Source organism: Pongo pygmaeus, chromosome 19 (genome assembly GCF_028885625.2).
Source record: "Pongo pygmaeus isolate AG05252 chromosome 19, NHGRI_mPonPyg2-v2.0_pri, whole genome shotgun sequence".
Classification (NCBI taxonomy): Eukaryota; Metazoa; Chordata; class Mammalia; order Primates; family Hominidae; genus Pongo; species Pongo pygmaeus.
Window position 1 is genome coordinate 97,085,446 of NC_072392.2, and position 22,360 is coordinate 97,107,805.

General features: G+C 49.2%; 1 protein-coding gene across 6 annotated transcripts in view; it reads right to left on the bottom strand.

The window, feature by feature from the left end:
* The window catches only part of USP36 (ubiquitin specific peptidase 36), a 44,730-nt gene extending 24,863 nt beyond the window's left edge, over positions 1-19,867 (bottom strand). For 2 of the 6 annotated variants that reach the window (XM_063656565.1, XM_063656566.1), the window contains exons 1-8: positions 19,703-19,831; positions 17,582-17,745; positions 15,135-15,399; positions 14,302-14,523; positions 7,956-8,066; positions 6,304-6,406; positions 1,255-1,322; positions 251-321 (exon numbers count right to left, since the gene is read on the bottom strand). In XM_063656565.1, coding sequence (XP_063512635.1) covers positions 251-321; positions 1,255-1,322; positions 6,304-6,406; positions 7,956-8,066; positions 14,302-14,523; positions 15,135-15,390 — 831 coding nt within the window. In that variant the 5' untranslated portion in view covers positions 15,391-15,399; positions 17,582-17,745; positions 19,703-19,831. The other 4 variants (XM_063656569.1, XM_054456702.2, XM_054456701.2 and 1 more) reach the window with 4 other exon arrangements.
* Between the last annotated feature and the right edge of the window lie 2,493 nt (positions 19,868-22,360).

Genomic DNA, 22,360 nt, shown 5'->3' on the forward strand with positions numbered 1-22,360 from the left:
TTGTTCCTGTTCATACTTCAGGACACAAAACCCAATTTTACCATTTTTTTCTTTAAATAAAAGGATATGCATAGGAAAAACTCTAGAAAGCAACAGGTAAAGACAATGGTCTGTACTGCAAGGCGGAAGGGAGCAAAGGAGTTTTCTCCATATCTATTTTGATCTGATGCCTTTACTGTTCTGCTGGTTCTGTTTCACCCTCTGGCCTCGTTCTCCTACTGCAAAAGTGAAGGGCAGGACAGATCTGTACCCGGATCTCCAGCGCGACGTCCAAGTAGGGGTCATAGGTGTCCGAGACGCTCTTGCACATGGAGCACTTCACTGCAACAGAACAGAGGCAGTGGAGCAGGTGTGGCCTGGCAGAGGCACTCCCAGCTCCCAAGACCCAGACCCGGCAGGGAGGTAGACTCTCAGCAGGGCTTTGGCCAAAGATGAGATTCCCACTAGCCCCTGAGGCATCCTGGTGTCCAGAGAGCTCTCTATCACCACTGAAGTTCACAAAGATGGATGTCAATGTCTTTGCACTCACAGGGCCCTCCCTGCCTGGACTGGTGATCACCATGTGCGGTACTCTCCTGCTGAGGGAGAGCAGAGGGAAGATCTGCCTCCTCCCTGCACGCGTACATGGCACTTCCTCATGAGAATATATATATATGTGTATATATATATGTGTATGTATATATATATGTGTGTATATATATATGTGTGTGTATATATATGTGTATACATGTGTATATATATATATATATATATATATATATATATTTTTTTTTTTTTTTCTTGAGATAGAGTCTTGCTCTGTCACCCAGGCTGGAGTGCAGTGGTGGGATCTTGGCTCACTGCAACCTCCACCTCTTGGGTTCAAGCAACTCTCCTGACTCAGCCTCCCAAGTAGCTGGGATTGCAGGCATGTGCCACTGCGCCCGGCTAATTTTTGTATTTTTAGTAGAGACGGGGTTTCACCGTGTTGGCCATGGTTGGCCAGGCTGGCCTCGAACTCCTGCCTCAGCCTCCCAAAGTGCTGGGATTACAGGCATGAGCCACCACACCCAGCCCTCATGGGAATATTCTAACCACCGCTCCAGTGGCCAGGGGAGCCAAGAGTCTCAGAGGAAACCATGGCTCAAGACCTCAGAGACTGACCCAGGTCTGCACAGCGAAGAAAGAGCCCCAGCCTGAGTTCCAACTCTTAGGGTTTTCTGGGTTCATGTTCTAATCCTGGCAAGAAGCAGTAGAGCAAACGTCTCCACTTACCACGTGATCTGAGATACCCTCCAAAAATTTGATGGACCAAGGTAGTAGCCTGCGTTTGACGATCCAACCTGTAAAGGAGACCACAGCCTTTAAGGGAAGGGCTCAGCATGATGACACGAGGGATGGCCCCATTCCAGCAGCCCCATGCCCGCCAGTCACAAGCTCAGCGTGAGGCTGGGAAACTCCACCCTCCACCCGAGTCACCACAGACCCTTAACTTCCATCCTCAGCCCACGCTGCCTGGCAGTCTCTCTGTAGAGCTCTGACCTCCTCAGGGCCCCACTCCCCACAGTAGCCATTTCAAACCTTCACAATGCCCACTGCCACCCACTTCACAGAAAATAAAAGCCCCGAGAAATGTACATGTATCCTCACCCAGTGTTGCCTTTTCTTTTTGGTCTCAATAAAAAGTAAGTACCCAAATCTAGAGTAAGGCGGGAGGCCAAACAACCCCCTGAGTTAGGGCGCCCACCAGGCCCACCCTTCCACTTCTCTGCTGGTCATCAGACAGCTGGTCCTCAATCTGAGAAGAGGGGTGGGGGTGGGAACAAAGGCACAAACGGGACCAAATCTCTCCGGCTCTGCACCCTTTTCAGAGAGGACAGCGGAGTCAGATGTGGGCTTCAGGGTCAGGAGCCCTCCACTCACTCATGTCCCCCGCACCGCTCACTAACTGGGATCTGAGGCAATCAGAGCTGTGGGGCCTCTTCTCACCCGGCCCTGGGGCTGCCTGGTGCCTCCCACGCCTACGTATCCATATGGTAGCTACTCACGCTGGAAGATTCTGAAACAATACACCATATCCAGTCTCTGCTACTGGTTCTACTTGCAACCCACTGCATCTGGTCCTGACTCACTGCTCTGGAACTGCCTTCCTCAGAGTCGCCTAAGGCCTCCAGGTATGAGGCCAGCTGGATCTGCAGGCCCTTTACTAGGAGGCTGCGCAGTGCGCCGGTGCACCCACTCCCTCCAGACGAGCTTCCCCTCTTCTCCCCGGGCTCTCCAGCCCCGTCTCCCCAGCTGCTTCCCCGACTCCTCACTGGCGCAAAGTGGGGCTGTTTCCAGGGCTCTCTCCACATTTCTCACAGCCACCCAGACCCTTCCACACCCGCAGGCTGCACTCCCCCTCCCACAGAACATGCACACCTCAGCCTCTCATGTGGCCTGTGTGACTATTTACCATGGCACTTCCCAGACTCCGGGAGCTCTGAAATACTTGGGGGACAAATACAGGATCATTAAATTTTTATTCTGCAAAGTTAGAAAACGAAAAATCAACTGCCACCATCTACTGTCCTACCATTCTTCAAAAGTGACCTTTCAACTGCAAATACTAGCAAGGACGTAATCTCTGCGTGGACTGAGAACTGTGGGTAGCTGCATGTGACAGCGGCTGCCAAAATCCAGACCACCTCCACAACCCCTCTGTCGTCCAGAAGCCCGCAAGCACCAGAGCCCACAGGGCCACAAAGAATCCCCTCTTGCATGACCCAAAGCAGAGGGCGTCCTTAGAAGGGCAGTGAAGGGCAAGAGAGGCAAAAGGGGAAACATCAGCGTCCTGAAAAAAACTCAAAACTATCCTAGACTATCGACCCTTCTGCCGCCAGAGGAAAAACCAACCATGAAAGCGCACCGCACAGGGCAGACAGAGGAGGCGCTCTGGATACGAATCTTGAAAACCAGCAGATCCACAAGATAAATGAAAGCAGGCCCAGTCTATGCAAAGTGCTTCAAGCACAAAGCAGCAATGAACAAGAATCAAAACACCTCATGGGATGCAAACTAGCTCCAGAAAACAGACATGATGCCGAGGACACAGCCACCAAAACTCCAAGCCAAACATCCTCAACACAGTGAGAGTGGCCTCATTTCTGGAACCAGAGTGCCACACACAGCTGCCCTCCTGGAGGAACTCATGAGAGACCGGGCTTCACCCGGCCAGGAGTGCGCCAGAGGTGCCAACTGGAGGGTGGGCAACAAGCAATGGGAAGATGTAACCATAACCCAAGGCTGGACAAGAAAAAGATACCACCTTACAGGTGCCAACAAAAAAAAAAGAAATGATGCACACTAAAATGGCAAGAGAGAGAGGAGAGGAAAAGCGCTAGAAGTAAAGGGTACCACGGTGGACTGCCAAATCAGACAGTGAGGGGTGAGGAAACAGGACCAGGTGCATTTCAAAAGGGTGTATGAAACCAGCAGGCAGCCTGGAGTGCGCCTGCAGGTCCAGTTACTGCGCGAGAGGATTGCTTGAGTCCAGGAGGTGGAGCCTGCCATGAGCGGAGATCGCACCACTGCACTCCAGCCTGGGAGACAGAGCAAGGCCCTGTCTCAAAAAGAATGGTTTATGTACAAAGGTAGCCATTAAAACAAAAACACACATCTTCCTAATATCCAAAGAAATTTGAGAAAGAAAGAAAAATCAGAAATAAGCACAGTAAATATGCTACCTATAATTACTATAAAATACATAAATATGACAGAAGTGAGACCAAACTTTTCAGTCATAACAGGAAATGTGAAGGGGCTTAACCTGCCTATTAAAAGATGGTCACTTTGGCTTACAAAACAAGACAGATCTTAAGAACGTCTCTAAGAAAGGGTTCAGAAAGTGACAGCAAGGGGCCGGCGGAAACCCTGCAAAGCAGGGGCTGCAGCACTGACGCTGGCCATGGCAGAATTCAGAACAAAAGCCACTCCACGTGACAAGTGAAGACACTCAGAATGCTAAAAGCAACGATCCTCAATGAAGACATGACAGTTACGAGTATCTAACCACAACCACCTGTATAGAGCAAAACTAGAGGAGATGCAAGGAGACAGGCACCCACCAGAATTCCAGTCATCATGGACTTAACACACTACTCCAAACAGATGAAGCAGACAGGAGCACACGGATATAGAAAATGAAAACTGCATCATCAATAGACCCATCTATGGACAGAGGAGCAAACCAACACCCTAACAGTCTCAGCAGCCACCGTCAGGTATGCAGGAAACATTCACAAACGCTGGTCACCTATGATCACGGAGAAAACATCAGGAAGTTCCATGAAGTAAAATATTATCAACACGCTCTGATCACAATGCAAGTAACACCAAGTCATTTACAGAAGCAAAAGACAAAAAGGCCCCTCCACCTGCAAATTAAATGGAATAATTTGCTTTATGAGAAGCTCACCATTGGTGTCATTCTTATTTTTTCTCACTCCACATTTCACTACAGAGCAGTGAAAGCTCTCTCATGGACCGACATCTGGTGAGCCTTCATCTCTCCCCTGGCGATGCCTGGCCACCTGACACCTGGCCTCCCTCCTCTTTCCACCAATCCTGGTACCAACGAATGGCTCATCACCACCCACCCCAATGCCCAGACCACAGACCTGCATTCCTCCCATCTCATAGCCCCAAATCCAAACCGTTACTCATTCTACCTCCCACCCTACTCCTCACGAATTTCTTCCACCGCAGACTCTGGTTAATTGGACTGACTGAAGCCCAGGGGTCAGTTTCTGTCCTAAGAGCGCTCCAGGTTGCTGTACCCTGTGCCCAGAGCCAGGCCCCCTGCTATAGGCTCACCGCACTCCCCCTGCAGGTGCTGGGGACACCGCAACCCTTCTCCTAGGGACACCCACTTGCCTTTGCAGGCCCTCAGGGGTCAATTCTCCCAGGAAGCCACCTCTGGGTGAGGTAATATCCCTCTATCACAGCATTGCCCACACCACACTGCAAATGCTGCTGGGGTCCACTGTCTTCACCAATTACACCATGAGCTCCACAGACTCCAGGACCATGGCTTCTATCTCTCAGTTCCCAGTGCTAGCTATGGGGCCCAGCACACAGGGAACAGTAGTTCAATTACCCAGTTCACTGAAGGGCAGACCCGGGATCATACAGGAAGCAGGGAAGCTTGAGCCCCTTCAGGAGAAGGGGAAGAACATGCGACCAAACCCTCAGAATAGACAAAAAGCATCCTAGGAATGCAGTGAAAGTTGCCTTCATATAAATGATTTAAGTAAGTTTTCTTAAGCCAGGAATGGTGGCTCATGCCTGTAATCCCAGCACTAAGAGGCCAAGGCAGGCAGATCACTTGAGGCCAGGAGGTGGAGACCAGCCTGGCCAACATGGCAAAACCCTGTTTCTACTAATAATACAAAAATTAGCCAGGCACGGTGGTGTGGGCCTGTAATCCCAGCTACTGCACTCCAGCCTGGGTGACAGAGCAAGACTCCTGTCTCAAAAACAGTTTTCTTTCTGTAAGTCTTATTTACGTAAGAATATCATCCACTGAGGCCAGTGGTTCTGCCATTTCAATCACTCATTGCTACAACTCAACTTCTCTAAAGAATATTCTAGGTATATTTCCTAAACTATTTAAAGTATTTCTAAGATCCTAAGCTGAGGCAATACAAGGAAGTCCTAAGCATTTCCTGCCTGTTTTCTTTGGTCTGAACCTATGAACTCAGGAATGACACAAAGACAATTTGTGATGGCAACCATTACATATAAGGGCATATGTGGTGCCAATCGCTTGGCACCACACCAGTGTGAATGAGAAATAGCAGCCAGGCACAGTCAGATCCTAAAGTTATAAACTTCCTCATGTTAAAGCCCCCTGTTTGTACATATACATGTATGTATAAATTATACTGCAGAGACCTAATTCCTACCACCCCATCCTCTTTTTAAAAACAACATGATTTTTTAAGAGACTGAAAAAGTCCATGGTAATAACTGAATACCCCTAAGAAGGTCTGCTAACATATCTCCCCTTAACTGACACAGCTGCCACCACCACAGCCACCCGATCCTACCAAGCCGCCCCGGACCAGCAGGACGTCTCCGGAGACAGTCCTTTCCCAGGAAGCAAGGGCAATCCCCTATTTGGGCTCCAACAGGCTGAGTACCCAGAGGCAAATTCTGCCACGTCTACCCGAGGGCAGCCTGGGTAGAAAGGTGCCGGGCTGGCTGTTGCCATAGGAATGTTCTGCTGCCACCGTGTAGGAAAGGTGTCCAAAGCCCTGGGAAGGTGGGTGGGGAAGCACGCACTTGGCGCAGCCATTCAGGCAGGCCTTCTGCATGGCGTCGATGGTGTACCGCAGGAACTCATGCGCGTCCTCCTGGTTCCCAAAGCGGAAGTGCCGGGCGATCTCTAAAAGAGAAAGAAACAGGGAGGGAAGAGCTCGTGTCTTCTCATCAAACAGCCTGCGGCTGCTTTCCCGAATATCCATTCCTGGTTGTTACAAGGGGAAAATACTGCAACTTTTCGAAGGAACAAATGAGGAAAACAAGAGCTCTACACGGAATTTCTACATCCCAATCACAGTTCATCATGGCCACCACTTTCTCAATAAGATCGCAGGCTTGAACCTTCACTACTTCACAGACAAGGAAGAACACCAAGCCCTCAAAAATGTAAAATGCCGGCTGCGTGAGGCGGCTCACGCCTGTCACTCTAACACTTCAGGAGGCCGGGGTGGGAGGATCACTCGAGCCCAGGAGTTCGAGGGCAGCCTGGGTAACATAGGGAGACTTCATCTCTACAAAAATAAAAAATAAAAAAAATTAGTCAGGCACAATGGCATGTGCCTGTAGTCCCAGCTACTTGGGTGGCTGAAGCAGGAGGATGGGTTGAGCCTGAGAGGTTGAGGCTGCAGTGAGCTATGATCTCACCACTGCAATCTCCAGCCTGGGCAATAGAGCAATACTCTATCTCAGAAAAAAAAAGAATAAAGAATGTAAAATCCGGCAGGGTGCAATGGCTTATGCCTGTAATCCCAACACTTTGGAAGGCCAAGGCGGGAGGATCGCCTGGAGCTGGGAGTTGGATACCAGCCTGGGCAACATGGCCAGACCCCGTCTCTACAAACAATACAAAAACAGCCAAGTGTGGTGCGCCTGTAATCCCAGCTACTCAGAAGGCCAAGGCCGACTGCTTGAGTCCAAGAGTTTGAGGCTGCAGCGAGCTGTGATTGCACCACTGTCCTCCAGCCTAGGTGTAAGAGCAAAACCCAGTCTCAAACAAAGAGAATGTAAAATCCATTGAGTATCTCTCCAAAAGCCAATATAAAACACAGGTGAATAAGTATTTCACGGTGCTACAATTTACACAGATTTCAAAAAACGGTAATAGGCCTCTTCTTTCTGCCAAGTGAATGTGAATGAGACTTTTTTATAGCATAGGCAACTGATTCCTGATATTCAGAATAGAACTGGTACATTCCTCACCCATCCCTCCTCCAAGCTCTCCCTCAGGCTCAGCTGCCTGCCCCAAATACACAATAACTCCTCCACCTGGCCAAAGGAAAAGCTACCTGTCCTGACCTGCTCCCACTGAGAGGCTTCCCCACTGACCCTAGCCCACATGTCTCTAAACTACTATTCCTTGAGTCTGTGCCACCACATGCAGGGCTGTTAGCACAGAGGGATTCCCAGGACTTCATCCACGACTCACTCTTCTCTCCCTTCTACCAACTCCCCAGCACCTCCTACAGGGCGAGCACTTAGCAGGCCTTCAGTAACAGATGGAGAATGGCACAGTGGCTCGTGTCTGTAATCCCAACACTTTGGGAGGCCAAAATGGAAGGACTGCTTCAGGCCAAGAATTTAAGATCAGCCTGGGCAACACAGCGAGAACCCCGTCTCTAAAAAAATTAAAAAATAAATAAATCACGAAAATTTTAACATGGATTGATGCTTACTTTTCAGGTCTCGGATGAAGGAGACGGGCTTGATGGCGTTGCCGCTGTTGGCGAAGGCCTGGACGATGTGGTTCTGCATGACACACAGCATGCAGAAGCTTCCCTGGTGGCCTGCCGGTGTGGAAGGAAGAGCAATTTTAAGACAAGAGCTTTCAAAGAACTCATGGTGAGGCCCCCACCCCAAACGTTAACACAGACAGAAACACAAGCAGTTAAGAGCAAACCAGGCTGTGAGAGAACGGCTGAGCCAGAGATCCCAGACCTTTGCTGACTGGGTGACCACCAAGGAAATGTTCTCTGCTGGATGGCGTTTGGGAGCTATGATCCATCCAAAGCTGAAACTCACACCATCACAACCTCACACCATCACCCCACGTTAATGCTGACCTGTGCGTGATCCTTTTCAGATTTCACTAGTATTATTTACTTATAAAAAGACTAAGGCAGATTTTCAAAATGAAGCTTAAAAGATGTATTCTCGAATTTCTAAGCTGCATCACATGGTAAATAGGCTAAAATATTTTAGGGCTGACAGCCCCTTAGTAGTGCCTCAGATATGGGACCGTCTGTTCCACTGCTTCTAGTAAACATCTTGCTAGAATATATCTGGGGTTGAGAATGTTTTCTGGGAAGATCCAGATAGCAAATCCTTTCCGATTTGAGGGCTACACAGTCTAGTCACAACTATGCCCCTGTATTGTAGAGGAAGCAGCCATAGACAATATATGAACAATGGGGTATGAACGTGTTCAATAAAACTTTATTTACACACACAGAGAGCAGGCCAGATGAGTCTGCCTACCCCTGCTCTACATAAAACGCCTCACTAGGCATTAGGCTAGACAGTGGTCCCTTTTTTTTTTGAGACAGAGTCTCACTGTCACCCAGGCTGGAGTGCAGTGGCACAATGTTGGCTCATTGCAACCTCCACCTGCCGGGTTTAAGCAATTCTCCTGCCTCAGCCTCCCGAGTAGCTGGGACTACAGGCTCGTGCCACCATGCCAGGCTAATTTTTTGTATTTTAGTAGAGACAGAGTTTCACCATGCTGGCCAGGCTGGTCTCGAACTCCTGACCTTGTGATCTGCCTACCTCGGCCTCCCAAAGTGCTGGAATTACAGGCGTGAGCCATCGCGCCCAGCCCCAACAGTGGTACATTTTTACCTTTCAAATTATGATGTAAATAAACACTGCTGTGATCGCCAAACTCCCCTCAATCTCTCTCAACCCCATTTTCCATGTTCCTTCATTCAAAGTCACCACTATCCTGAATTAGGCAATTATCATTCTCATTCATATATTTCTTATCACACACGTGTATCCATGAACAATAAATGGCACTGTAGATACATGTTTCCAAACTTCCTTTCTATAAATCGTATCATGCAGTTACATATCATTCAGCAATGTGCTTTACAAAAATCCATGTTGCTAGACATAGCTCCAGTTCCTTCAAATCTTCCAGCTAGAATATTTCACTGAATGAAGAGACCACTGTTATTTATATATCCACCACTAACACATTTAGCCTTTCCATTTTCTCTGCTATCACAGACATTTTGCAATGAACAATCCTGCACCTGTCTCCTTGAGCACATAGGTGAGTTTCTCTAAAGTACACGCTCAGAAGACAAATTTCTGGACCAACGGGCAAGCACGCCTTCAAATCTGCTAGATACTGTTGTCTACTACACAGTGCATTACCTGTTCAAATAGATCCATCTCATAACACAAAACTCAACCCAAATCATTTCCCCACAATATCTCCAACTCCTTAGACTTCAAAATCAATAATGCAACAGCATGCAGCCTGCTTAGCAAATAGATATTAAAATGCTATTATTTACACAAAATTCTTCTTGAAGAGATGTAAAAAACTCTCCATGAGATTGCCTTTACGTAAAGGGGAGGTTTTTTTCATTTTAGACTTCTGCTTGCCTTTTCTAACCATATCCATGTTATTACTTTTATTTTTAAAATGACAATAATGATTGGGGAACTCAAAATTAGGCACAAATTATGTCATTTAAAAGAAAACATAGGCCAGATGTGGTGGCTCACGCCTGTAATCCCAGCACTTAGGGAGGCCGAGGCAGGTGGATCACGAGGTCAGGAGGTCGAGACCATCCTGGCTTACACGGTGAAACCCCGTATCTACTACAAATACAAAAAAATTAGCCAGGCGTGGTGGCACGTGCCTGTAGTCCCAGCTACTCGGGAGGCTGAGCCAGGAGAATCACTTGAACATGGGAGGTGGAGGTTGCAGTGAGCCAAGATCACACCACTGCACTCCGGCCTGGGCGACAGAGTGAAACTCCATCTCAAAAAAAAAAAAAAAAAAAGGACAACATAAATATTGAAGAGCTCTTTTTTTCCAAAACCTAACTTCAGGTAAGATACAGTTTTACTACAAAAGAAAATGGCCATGGGGGCCCACACCTGTGATTTCAGCACTTTGGGAGGGTGAGGCGGGTGGAACATGTGAGGTCAAGAGTTCAAGACCAGCCTGGCCACTTGGTGAGACCCCCATCTCTACTAAAAATACAAACATCAGCTATGCGTGGTGGCAGTCACCTGTAATCCCAGCTACTTGGGAGGATGAGGAAAAAGAGTCGCTTGAACCTGGGAGGTGGGGGTTGCAGTGAGCCGAGATTGTGGCAACTGCACTCCAGCATAAGCAACAGAGACTCTGTCTCAAAAAACTGTGTAGAAGTTAAGCCTCTAATCATTATATATAAAATGCTGCTGGTGGGGCTTGGTGGCTCACACCTATAATCCGAACATTTTGGGAGGCTGACGCAGGAGGATTGCAGAGCCCAGGTGTTTGAGACCAGCCTGGGCAACACTGCCAAACCAAATCTCTACCCAAAGAATACAAAAAAAAAATTAGCTGGGCATGATGGTATGAGTCTACAGTGCCAGCTACTTGGGAGGCTAAGGTGGGAGGATTGCTTGGGAGGTGGAGGTTGCAGTCAGCTATGATTACACCACTGGACTCCAGCCTGGGTGACAGAGTGAGACTTTGTCTCAAAAAAAAAAAAGCTTCTTTCAGCCTAATAAAATATCACTCTTAAATAGGGTAAATAACAATCTAAGCCAGGTTCTCCAGCAATATATAAGATTAATTTAAGTGGCACATGAACAAACACTTGTTCATGTAATTTAGGAAAATATAACTCAAAAGTCAATCCATGACTACACGGACATAGAGAGATTTGGGAAACAAAAGGATAGGACCGAACTGCGTTCCTAGACTATTTACAGTGTTTCTCTGCTAGCTAAATATTAGCACCAGAGACAGTCCAGCCCACGGCAGGAGCTGCTGCTCCGTGCCACGTGCACAGCGGACCCTCGTCAGAACAAACAGCCCTTAGGATCCTCAACTCTTCAAATGCCACGTGCTAGGAGAGGGAGACCACAGCCAAAGCCCACTTAGGGGTCACTCAGGATCCAGTGGGGTGCAGGAAAAAAAGGCCACAACATCTCTTGATATGTTCTAAGACATTAAGATGCACGAATATTTCACAGTGATGCTGGCCCACGGGACCGGTATCGGAAGGAAGACCAGGCGTTCCCCTTGAAGGGATGGCCATGGCTGCCTTACTCACACGCTTGCTGCTGACATGCTGCAACAAACTGCAGCTTACCTGTGCAAGGTTACGGGGATTTACAGATGTTATCTAGCTTTAACTAAATTAATCCTCACAAAGTTGGCAAGTGGCTCAAAAAGATCCTGCAGAGAAACCAAGACTGGAAAGGCAGCTCTACAGTGGAAGAGCCCTTACAGGCCTGGGATGGCAGAGTCTTACTGCCAAAACCATGAGATGAAAACAACAGCCATCTAGTCAAATCTCACTGAAAGTCCATCCAGAACCACCTCAGACTTACCAAGGTCACCACTGGAAATAGGGGCTACAGCTAGCCATCTCAACAATGTGCTTCTGCGGGGCACGGTGGCTCATGCCTGTAATCTCAGCACTTTCGGAGGCAGAGGCAGGCAGATCACCTGAGGTCGAGAGTTCAAGACCAGCCTGGCCAACATGGTGAAACTTCATCTCTACTAAAAATACAAAATTAGCCAGGCGTGGTGGCGGGCGCCTGCAGTCCCAGCTACTTGGGAGGCTGAGGCAGGAGACTCTCTTGAACCCAGGAGGAGGAGGTTGCAGTGAGCCAAGATCGCACCACTGCACTCCAGCCTGGGCGACAGAGCGAGACTCCATCTCCAAAAACCCCCCCTAAACAATGTGCTGCTTCATCTCAACAGCTATGCCTTGCTAATTAACCTTTGCTGCTATGAAGCCATCACAATTAGCAAGATGTTTACAAACACTTCCCACTGCATGGCCATCTTGTGTTCTTTTTTTTATTTGTTTTTTTGAGACGGAATCTTGTTCTATTGCCCAGGCTAAAGTGCAGTGGTGTGATCTCAGCTCAATGCAACCTCTGCCTCCCGGGTTCAAGTGATTCTCCTGCCTCAGCCTCCCAAGTAGCTGGGATTACAGGTGTGAGCCACCATGCCCAGCCAGTAGTAGTCACTTCTATAGCACTCCCTGTTTGCCGGCTGCTACTCCAGGCACTTGACTCACTCAGAATTCATTTGAGCCTCACAAAACTCTGTAAGGAAGACAGTCTCATTCTTCCACAGACCAGGGGCATTCTCAAAAACACAGTTACTAAGAGGCAAACTGGGAAGCAAACCCTACAGGCCAGGCTCCTGAACTGTGTTTTCAACTGCTCTGCTCCCTCCAGAATTCTACTTAGAGATTTTCTGCGATGAAAAAAAAATCCCGCATTCCTAGGATAAACATAAGTTGCTTACAGTTTTTTAGAAACTGCGTCATTTGGTAGTATTTTCCTACAATTTTTATATCTATGTTCGTGAAGAAGTTGTGGTTATCCATTTTCTTTCTCGCATTTTCCTTATTATTGTTATCTGAGTTATAGGAACTTTATAGAATGAGCTGGGAAGGATTCTCTCCTCTGTTCTTTGGAAGAATGTGTAAAGGATTGGAATTGTTTCTTAAAAGTTACATAGAAATCGGCTAGGCGCAGTGGCTCACACCTGTAATCCCAGCACTTTAGGAGGCCAAGGCGGTTGGATCGCCTGAGGTCAGGAGTTCAAGACCAGCCTGACCAATACGGTAAAACCCCGTCTCTACTAAAAATACAAAAATTAGCCAGGTGTGGTGGTGTGCGTCTATAGTCCCAGCTATTTGGGAGGCTGAGACAGAATTGCTTGCACCCAGGAGGCGGAGGTTGCATTGAGCCGAGGTCACACCACCGTACTCCAGCCTGGGCAACAGAGTCCGTCTCAAAAAAAAAAAAAAAAAGTTACACAGAAATAACATTGTCTGTGCTTGGGGTTTTTCATGGGAAGATTTTTAACCACTGCTTTAATTTCTTTAATAGTTAAAAGACTCTTCACTTTCTATTTCTTTCAGTGTTATTAAGTTATATCTTATTTCACCTCTATTTTAATCAAATAGAGCACACCACCACATCCAGCTAATTGTTTTGATTTGTTTTTTTGTGTGTGTGAGATGGAGTCTTGCTCTGTCGCTCAGGCTGGAATGCTATGGCACGATCCTGGTCGGCTCACTACAACCTCCGCCTCCTGGGTTCAAGCAATTCTCCTGCTTCAGCCTCCCGAGTAGTTGGGATTACAGGTGCACCCCACCACGCCTAATTTTTATATTTTTAGTAGAAACCAGGTTTCGCCATTTGGCCAGGCTGGTCTCGAACTCCTGACCTCAAGTGATCTGCCCCCTCTGCCTCCCACAGGTGTGAGCCACCGCGCCCGGCCTTCATTTGTTTTTGTAGAGATGGGATCTTGCTGTGTTGTCCAGGCTGCATGTTTTATAATACATATAAGATATACTGATACAACAATAGACGCATAAAACAATTGGGCCAGGCATGGTGGCTCACACTTATAATCCCAGCACTTTCGGAGGCTGAGATGGGAGGATCACATGAGCCCAGGAATTCAAGACTACAGAGAGTTGTGACGGAGCCACTGCATTCCAGCCTGGGTGTCAGAGCAAGATACGGTCTCTAAAAAAATAATAATTGAATATACATATTTTGGAAGTATCTTTTGAAAATGTTTCTTTCTGTCTGGGTAATTATTTACAGAAAAGCTTGGCGAACACAGCCCCACCTGACTGATTCACCTTCATGGCCCATTCTGCAGCAGGCATGATTCAAATTTAGGTTTCATCAGTTACTGTACGTTATGAACTGCCCTCCTAAATTTGACACAGACTGAGAGCAGCAGCGCCACAAGTGCATGGGCTTATCTAATCCAGAGGACCCACAGCCACCCCACTGCTGCAAACCCACACTCACAGCTGCGAGCATGCTCCTTGGAGAGCAGGTAGTTGGCTAGAGGTGGTGTGTAGGTCAAGCACTGAATGGTGGCATTGAGAAAGCAGGTGTTGCCAAGGTTGTGGAGTCCCGCGCCCACGCGGAACACCCGCTCCCACCTCAGAGACAGTCGCTCCGTGGGGAAAAGCACTTTCTGCGGGGCTGGGACTCCGTCACCACAGCTCTCATACATGTGCTCACTGCCTGAGGAAGAAAGGGACAAGGGAAGAAAAGAGGAAGATGTAAGTCCACACACAGGTCATCCACAAAAAGAAACTCCTGAAGCATACACTTAGCATGCAGTGACTCGGAACATGGCACCAGAGAAGAACTGGTGTTCTGGTTTACACGACATTCCTGGAAAGCTCAGGAGTAAACCCAGCCATCCCACGGACCTCCTAGGCTGCTTGGCTATAGAATCCAAGGGCCCCTCTATAGATGGAGGACACAGCTCAGAGACTGAGTGGCGGAAGGAGCCAGGCCCTGGCACTCTGCACCACACTGTGCCCACATGTAGCCCACCCCCCTTCTCTTTCTCAGATCCAAGCCTGACTTTCGACTGTATTATACTTGGGATGGGGGGAACAGCAAGTCCAAGGACCCGCCAAGTACACAGATCCGCCAAGTACACAGATTTCCTCGCTACCAACCCTGTATCATTACTTCTACAGCTGAAATCCACTGACCCCATGTAAAAATTCATAACTCTTTGACCACATTCTGTTGTTTTTCCTACTAATTAGTCAATATTTAAGTCCATCCACTTCGTCACCCCGGAGTGAGGGCCTCTCTGCCAGCACACTGCACATCTATACCCTGTCTCCTGGCCGGTGGTGGGTCATCTCCACTCTTGTGGCGACTAGCTCCCTCTGTTTTGGGGTTGAGCAACACATATTTGCTCTTTAAGGACTCCAGCTGGTAGGAGAAGCTCTTGCTGGCTGGCTCGAACTCAATCTTCTGTAAAAGGACCTTCTTGGCAGAGGAGGCAAGAAGCTTCCCCAGTTCTCCATCATCAGCCGAGTCCTTGCGGCCGGGTTTCAGGGCCTCCTTCAACTTATCCACTATTGGCATGGTGCATCACTGTGGGGACAAGAAGAAACGTAGAGCCACGGATAACGAAATCCCAGGACAAAAATATCTCTTAAGATCTCCTCTTTGGTCATTATGGATGCTAGCCACCACAAAAGCTCCCCTGGATCAGCCGTACAAAGGAAGTGTGAAACAGGGAGACCCAGCACTAATCACTTGGACATATTAGTTCACGTTTCCCCCACAAAAAAGATAAGATGCCGCTACAAATAGAGCTGAGCAGACAACAGTGGCCCTGAGGCAGCCAGACAGCCCCTGCCACGTGCATCTCTTCAACAGATACTCATCAAGTGGCTCTGGACATCACTCTTGGTGCCATTTCCTTCAAAAGGCCATCAGGTGGTCAAATGTCTGCTTCAAAACAGGCGGACACTAATTCTCACGTACAAACTGGTTACACACACACAGACACACACACACCCCCCCATGCAATAAACGAATTAGCATGCAGGTCAGATAAGCATGCATGTCTGTACAGACCTGCACTCTTCAACATGAAGGCCACAGGCCACACATGGCTACTGAGCATGTGAAATGAGGCTAGTCCAGGTTGAGAGGTGCTATAGGTGTAAAATGCACACCAGATTTTGAAGAGAAATACACACTAGTATAAGAAGAGAATGTAAAACATCCCAGTAATTTTTAGATCAGTTACATGTTGAAATGGTAATATTTTATATATATTGGGTTAAATAAATTATGAAAATGAATTTCACCTGCTTCTTTTTAATGTGGCTACTATAAAATTTTAAATTATATTTCTGGCTTGTATTCTATCTCCATTAGACAGTGCTTGGAGTACAAATTATCTTTTTAAAAGTGAGGAAGGAGAAGAAGAGCAAGTAGCAGGCCTAGAGAATAGTATCCATTAGACACCTAAACTTAAACAAATGTCTTCCCAGGACACTTATCAAAAGAGAAGAAGAAAAGCAAAGTGGCAGAGTGGGGAGATCACAGGCTTTGGAATGTGGTGGCCCCAGGAGGTTCTATCACCCTTAGCTATTAAACCCAGGGACAACTACTGTGACTTCTCCAAACCTTCTATTCTACTGTAAAATAGCAACAAAAATAATGGGCTTGGGAAGTGCTTTAGAGCTTGCTACATACTACAGTCCCTAACAGAGGATCTATACTATTGGTGCAGCTGCATGGAAACTGTAACCAAGAAGAGACCCCTGCACCTCTCCAGTCGCTACCTTTGTATCCACCACTTGCCTTCCCCTACCTACCTACCACCTCTCAACTTAACCTCCCCAAACACAGCACAGACTATCTGAGTCACAATTTCAAAAATATGTCCCTTAAATTGCTCACTCACCTCAGAAAAATGATGACTTCCTCTGGTATTCAGTACTCAGCCTGCCCTGAGAGAATCAACCAGTCAAGTGTTCCCCAAAATTCTGCTCTAGTGAAAGTAAGGACCTCCTCCAGCACCTCATATTAAGCCATTCAAATTTATCACTGTGGATCATCTAATTCTATACATGGATCAAGTATCTTTTTCTACAAAAACTTCTGTAAAGAAAAGCCAGGCGCAGTGGCCTGGGCCTGTGGTCCCAGATGCTTGGGAGGCTGAGGTGGGAGGATAATTTGAGGGCAGGAGCCTGAGGCTGCAATGAGCTATGATTACGCCTGTGAATAGCCAGTGCAGTCCAGCCTGAGCAACATAGTGAGACCCCATCTTTAAAACAAAAAAAATTGTGGCTCACGCCTGTAATCCCAGCACTTGGGAGCCGAGGCGGGTGGATCAGGAGGTCAGGAATTCAAGACCAACCTGGCGAAGATGTTTCTCTACTAAAAATACAAAAAAATTAGCCAGGCATGGTGGCAGGCGCCTGTAATCCCAGCTACTCAGGAGGCTGAGGCAGAGAATTGCTTGAACACGGGAGGCAGAGGTTGGAATGAGCTGAGATCACGCGCCATTGCACGCCAGCCTGGGCAACAGAGCAAGACTTGGTCTCAAAAAAAAAAAAAAAAAAAAACTTCTGTAGAGAAATTTCAGAAGCTTATTTAAAAAAAAAAAAAGCATTATAAGTTGCCTGATTTGAGAAAATAAAAGAGGCTTTTCTCATGAGAATTATCAAAGACTTCTTACCAACTGAACAATCACTGCTGCGTCACATGCAGACAATTCAGCGGAATCAAAAAATACACAGAAGCCTCGCAGACTCACCTGGGATGTGCAGACTTGGGCCTGCTGTCCTACTGCAGCATGGAACCAGGATCCTAACGGAGGGCTGAGTTTGGCTGGGCAGGTGCTACGCGGAGCTCCTGAATGTAAGCGCTCCTGGGCTGTGGCCTGTTCAATCACCGAAGCCACAGAGCGGGCGTCAGAGCCTGTGGGAGGGACAGGGAGACCATCAGTGGAGGCGACTCTTCCTGCGCCTTCTCTTCAGCTACTTCCCAGGGATGCGGCGCGCACGGGCAACCCTCTACCGTGAAAAAGCCGTCCAAGGAGCATCCACGCGTGCACTCAGGATGAGGCGGGTGGACCGTGCTACTTCATCACCAGTTGTTGTAATGCACACGATATGAACACCTTAACCTTGACCCCAGACAAGCCCAGAGAACGAAAACCTCCCCAACACCTGCCAGTCAGCTCCAGTCTAATCTCATTTCCAAAGAGTAAGAGGTAATAAATCCCCAAGTTTTGGATTTAATGAACCAGTAAAACTTCAATAACAACAACAACAAACCTCAGGGAGTAACAGGAGTTGCCAAAATTTTGCTTTGCTAAGTGTGGATTTTCTCTTTCATTACCATCTACGATCACTACGATTACATAAAATTAAGGTTCGTAAAAACAGTTTACAGTGAAAACATTCAAACACACAGATGGAGAACCGCACAGGGAGCACATGAGCCCCCCTTATTCAGCCTCAGTAATTACATCTGACCCATCCTGAGTCACCTCCCATCCCCAGGTAATTCTACAGCAAATCTCAGACCTATGATTTCATCCATAAATAAAAGCATACCAACTCCCGAAAAATGTGTAAGGAAATGATCTCAGAATAAAAGCCATCTATAAAGTGAAGACATCCAGTCGTATTAAAAACTCCCCACAATATCACTGCTTTCGGTCAGGACTCACATCTACCCTGGAAGGTGAGAACTTTGTCATGCACCACAACCAACGCTTGAGAACCACTTAGGGAGGGGATAAACGAAACTTGGGAGATGTAACCCAATTTCACTTGAGATAAGTAACTTTGAACTCAACCCACTCCTTAATGCAGATGCAGAGATTTTGAACACAATTTTTCAATTGTGACAGGTCAATCTCTACCTCACCAATTCCACCTAAAACATTAAGCAATAACCTAAACAACGCTCGCTCGCTTTCTGACGTGTAGGAGCCCGAGACAAGTGTTCCTGTAATCACTAGCAATCCCTCCGACGCACACACCATCAACACTCTACCCAACTCAGGAAGGATGCTCTCTCTGGTCCAGGGACAGCACAGGCCTCATCCACATTTCCACCTGCGCGAACCCCAGCCAGCACCATTTAGGCTCATTCCCGCTCCCTCCCCCTTCTAAAGTCACTTTTCCAGGATGAAATGCAATGGACGCTCGCAGGGTCAACCACGTGCTGGGGAGAGGAGCCCACGGAAGCAGCGGCCTCCCGGGCGACTCCGCAGCGCCTGCCCCGAGCCCGGCCGCGGACACAGCGACCTGAGCACCTCTCCCCGAGCCTGGCTCCGTGGCGAGCGTTACGTAAACCGGGACGCGCGGAGTCTCCTCTCTCGTGTGTCTGGGTTTGGCGGCCGCCACTCCAGCCCCAGGCCCAGGACCCCCACGCCACCCGCCAGAAGCAGCGGCATCGGAACTGCACCCCGCCCCAGGCTCCATGGCCTCCTCCGCAGCCACGAGGAAGGTGCCCGCCCCGGGGCCGCACCCGCCCCGCTGAGCTCTTCGGCCGCACGCGACGCCCTCGCCCTGATTCCGACCTCAACCTCTCCGAAGTCGACCTGAATCCTGCGCAAACAGCTGGTACCGGCGGCCCCCACCACCGGCCCGGAGCCCGGGGGACGGCGGAGACCGGCGAGGACAGCCCGGCCCCGGACCCTCCTCGGGAAGACCCGGGCTCTGGAGAAGCAAGCTCGCGAGCGGGCGGAGCATCCCGGGTCCTCCTCGGGGACGGCCGAAGCTCTTCGCGGACGCGCGCCCACGTCCTCCCTGAGCGTCCCGGCTGCGCCCGCCAGCCCTTCCCGCGCCCCAGGCCTCGCGGAACCCCCCGCCCCGGTCTCGTCCCCAGGCCTGCGCACCGCCCCGACCCGACCCCAGCCTACCCCGGCCTCTCCGCGGGCGCGCCACAAGCCTGCGCAGCCCTCGCGACTCCTTCGGCCCGCGGCTCAACACGCGCACCATCCGGGCCTCCGGCGCCTCACACACGTGTCACCGCGACGCTTAAAGGCGCCGCACCCGGCGGCCGCGCTGCGCTAACACCGAAAGGGTCGGGAGGCTTTAAGAGGCGGGGCTAGATTCCTCTAACTCCCTGTCCCCGCCCACTGCCACTTCCGTGGCGCCTACGTCACCTCCCCATCACGGGACCCCACCAGCCTACGTGATGACGCAAGTGCGCAGAGCCAAAGGCGCTCCCGCCCCTGTGCCGCGGCCGGGTGACGTCTGCGCAGCGCACGAGAGGTGCCGCTACTTCCGGGTGGGCCGAGCGCACCTGGCGGCGTTGCGGACGCCTGAAGTGTGACAGTGGCGCGCGCCCCCGCCCCAGAACGGGGACTCGAGGGACTTTGCCCACCCCTGCAACAGCGCTCCCGCGCTGTCTCCCGGGTAGGGAGAAGGCTGGGCTCCCACCTGCCCCTGCCCGTCCGGTGGCTGTGGAGAAGCGGAGGCGCGGGCGCTCGGCCTTAAAGTCCCGGGCTCTGGGGCCATCCGTGACTCCCACACGCGGAGCACCTGCAGTTTGGGGAGGGAGGGATCTGGGAGCGATCGGCCAAAGCCTAGGGCTGCCAAGGAAATGGCTCTTCGGAATTAGGGATCTGAGAGTGTGAGATTGACCTTTGTAGTCTGGTGGCCGCTGTGCAACCCTAGCTCCACCCACTCCCTCCAAAAGCTTTGTCCTCTGACAGCTCTGCGAAGGTTTTAGCTGAGTATTTGTGAGCACGTATTTCTTTTGCAGTATTTTTAAAAATCCTCTTGATCTGAGGCAACTTCACTGGCTTCTTCCCCATTCCCCTGGGCAGGTGGAGAGTGTTGGTTCCTGGCCTGACCTCAGAAACTCAGAGAAGCACAGGATGGGCATAAACTACTTTATCCAAAAGGCAGGACTTTGCAAACACAGTCATATCTGCTGTGTCTTTTTTGATATAAGTAGGAATGATGAGTAGGGTGAAGTTACAGGTAAACAACCCAAAACGAATCTCCATGCCCTCCCCACGGATCCTAAAGCAGGGACTGGAGATGGGGAGAGAGGCTAGATGTACTTGGAACAAAATTCACCTGGTATTTATTACCTGGGCGCTGGTGTTTTTTGAAAAAAGCAAACAAGATAACCATATTAGTCTGATGCTGAGACTATGCCCTATCTGTAAGAATCCTTGGGCTGGGCGCGGTGGCTCACGCCTGTAATCCCAACACTGGGAGGCCAAGGTGGGCGGATCACTTGAGGTCAGGAGTTCGAGACCAGCGTGGCCAACATGGTGAAACCCCGTCTCTACTAAAAATACAAAAATTAGCTGGGTGTGGTGGTGGGCGCCCGTAATCCCAGCTATTCAGGAGGCTGAGGCATGAGAATCCCTTGAACCTAGGAGGCGGAGGTTGCAGCGAGCTGAGATGTGCCACTGCACTCCAGCCTGGGCGACAGAGTGAGACTCCGTCTCAAAAGAAAAGAAAAGAAAAAAAAAAGGCTAGGCACAGTGGCTCACGCCTGTAATCCTAGCACTTTGGGAGGCCGAGGTGGGCAGATCGCTTGAGGTCAGGAATTCGAGACCAGCCTGGCCAACATGGTGAAAACCCGTCTCTACTAAAAATAAAAAAATTAGCTGGGTATGGTGGTGCACGCCTGTAATCCGAGCTATTAGGGAGGCTGAGCCAGGAGAATCGCTTGTACCTGGGAGGCGGAGGTTGCAATGAGCTGAGATCGCGCCATCGCATTCCAGCAGCCTGGACAACAGAGCAAGACTTGGTCTAAAAAAAAAAAGAAAGAAAGAAATGCAACGTAGGTCTCTCCCGAAATTAGCCCAAATCTTCAGCCATCTTCTACAGGCTGTGAAACCAGGAGAGGAGTCGAGTCCATCTTACCTTGACCTTCCAGGCAAGGAGCCGACCAGGTAATTTTTGGGTGACAATACAACTATTCTGTTAATGCACCTTTTTCTTGAGATAAGTTCTAATGTGATCCGTTTTGGTTACAGCTTTCTATAACAGAATATTTTATTCTTTCATCTTTAATGTTTCTCTAGTTTTCTTTTTTAGGATTTAGAGATCATTCAGTCTCATCTCAAATATTTCAATTTCCATGTGGTTCTTTCATAAACATTTATCCACAGTGAGCCTGCCCTGCATTCTTTGGGTGTGGCTGACAATTGCAGCCACCCTCAGGTCTGCGGGAGTGGGTGTGTTGCCCCTGAATTGCAATAGCAGCATTCCTCCCTAGCCTGACAGGGGAGTGCAATCGTGGACTTGCTTTTCCACCCACTGGAGTTGCATTTCATAGGTGCCGAGTGCCTGGGGGACCCAGGCCTTTTCACATGAGGGTTTTCAGCCCAGATGTCCCTCCTGCTCTAGGGGAACCCTTCACATCAGTCAGGTGACTTGCTGGACTGGTAGAGCCTCTGCCATCAGCCTCTGATGCAAAACCTTTTCTCAGGTGTCTGTGCGGTCCACGGAGACCTGAGTTCCCAGGTTTGGGAGGGATGCCACTTACCTCAGGAAGAACAGCAATGTATGTCGTCCTTCCCATCCATGCAGATGGGACAGGGCTCTCAGGA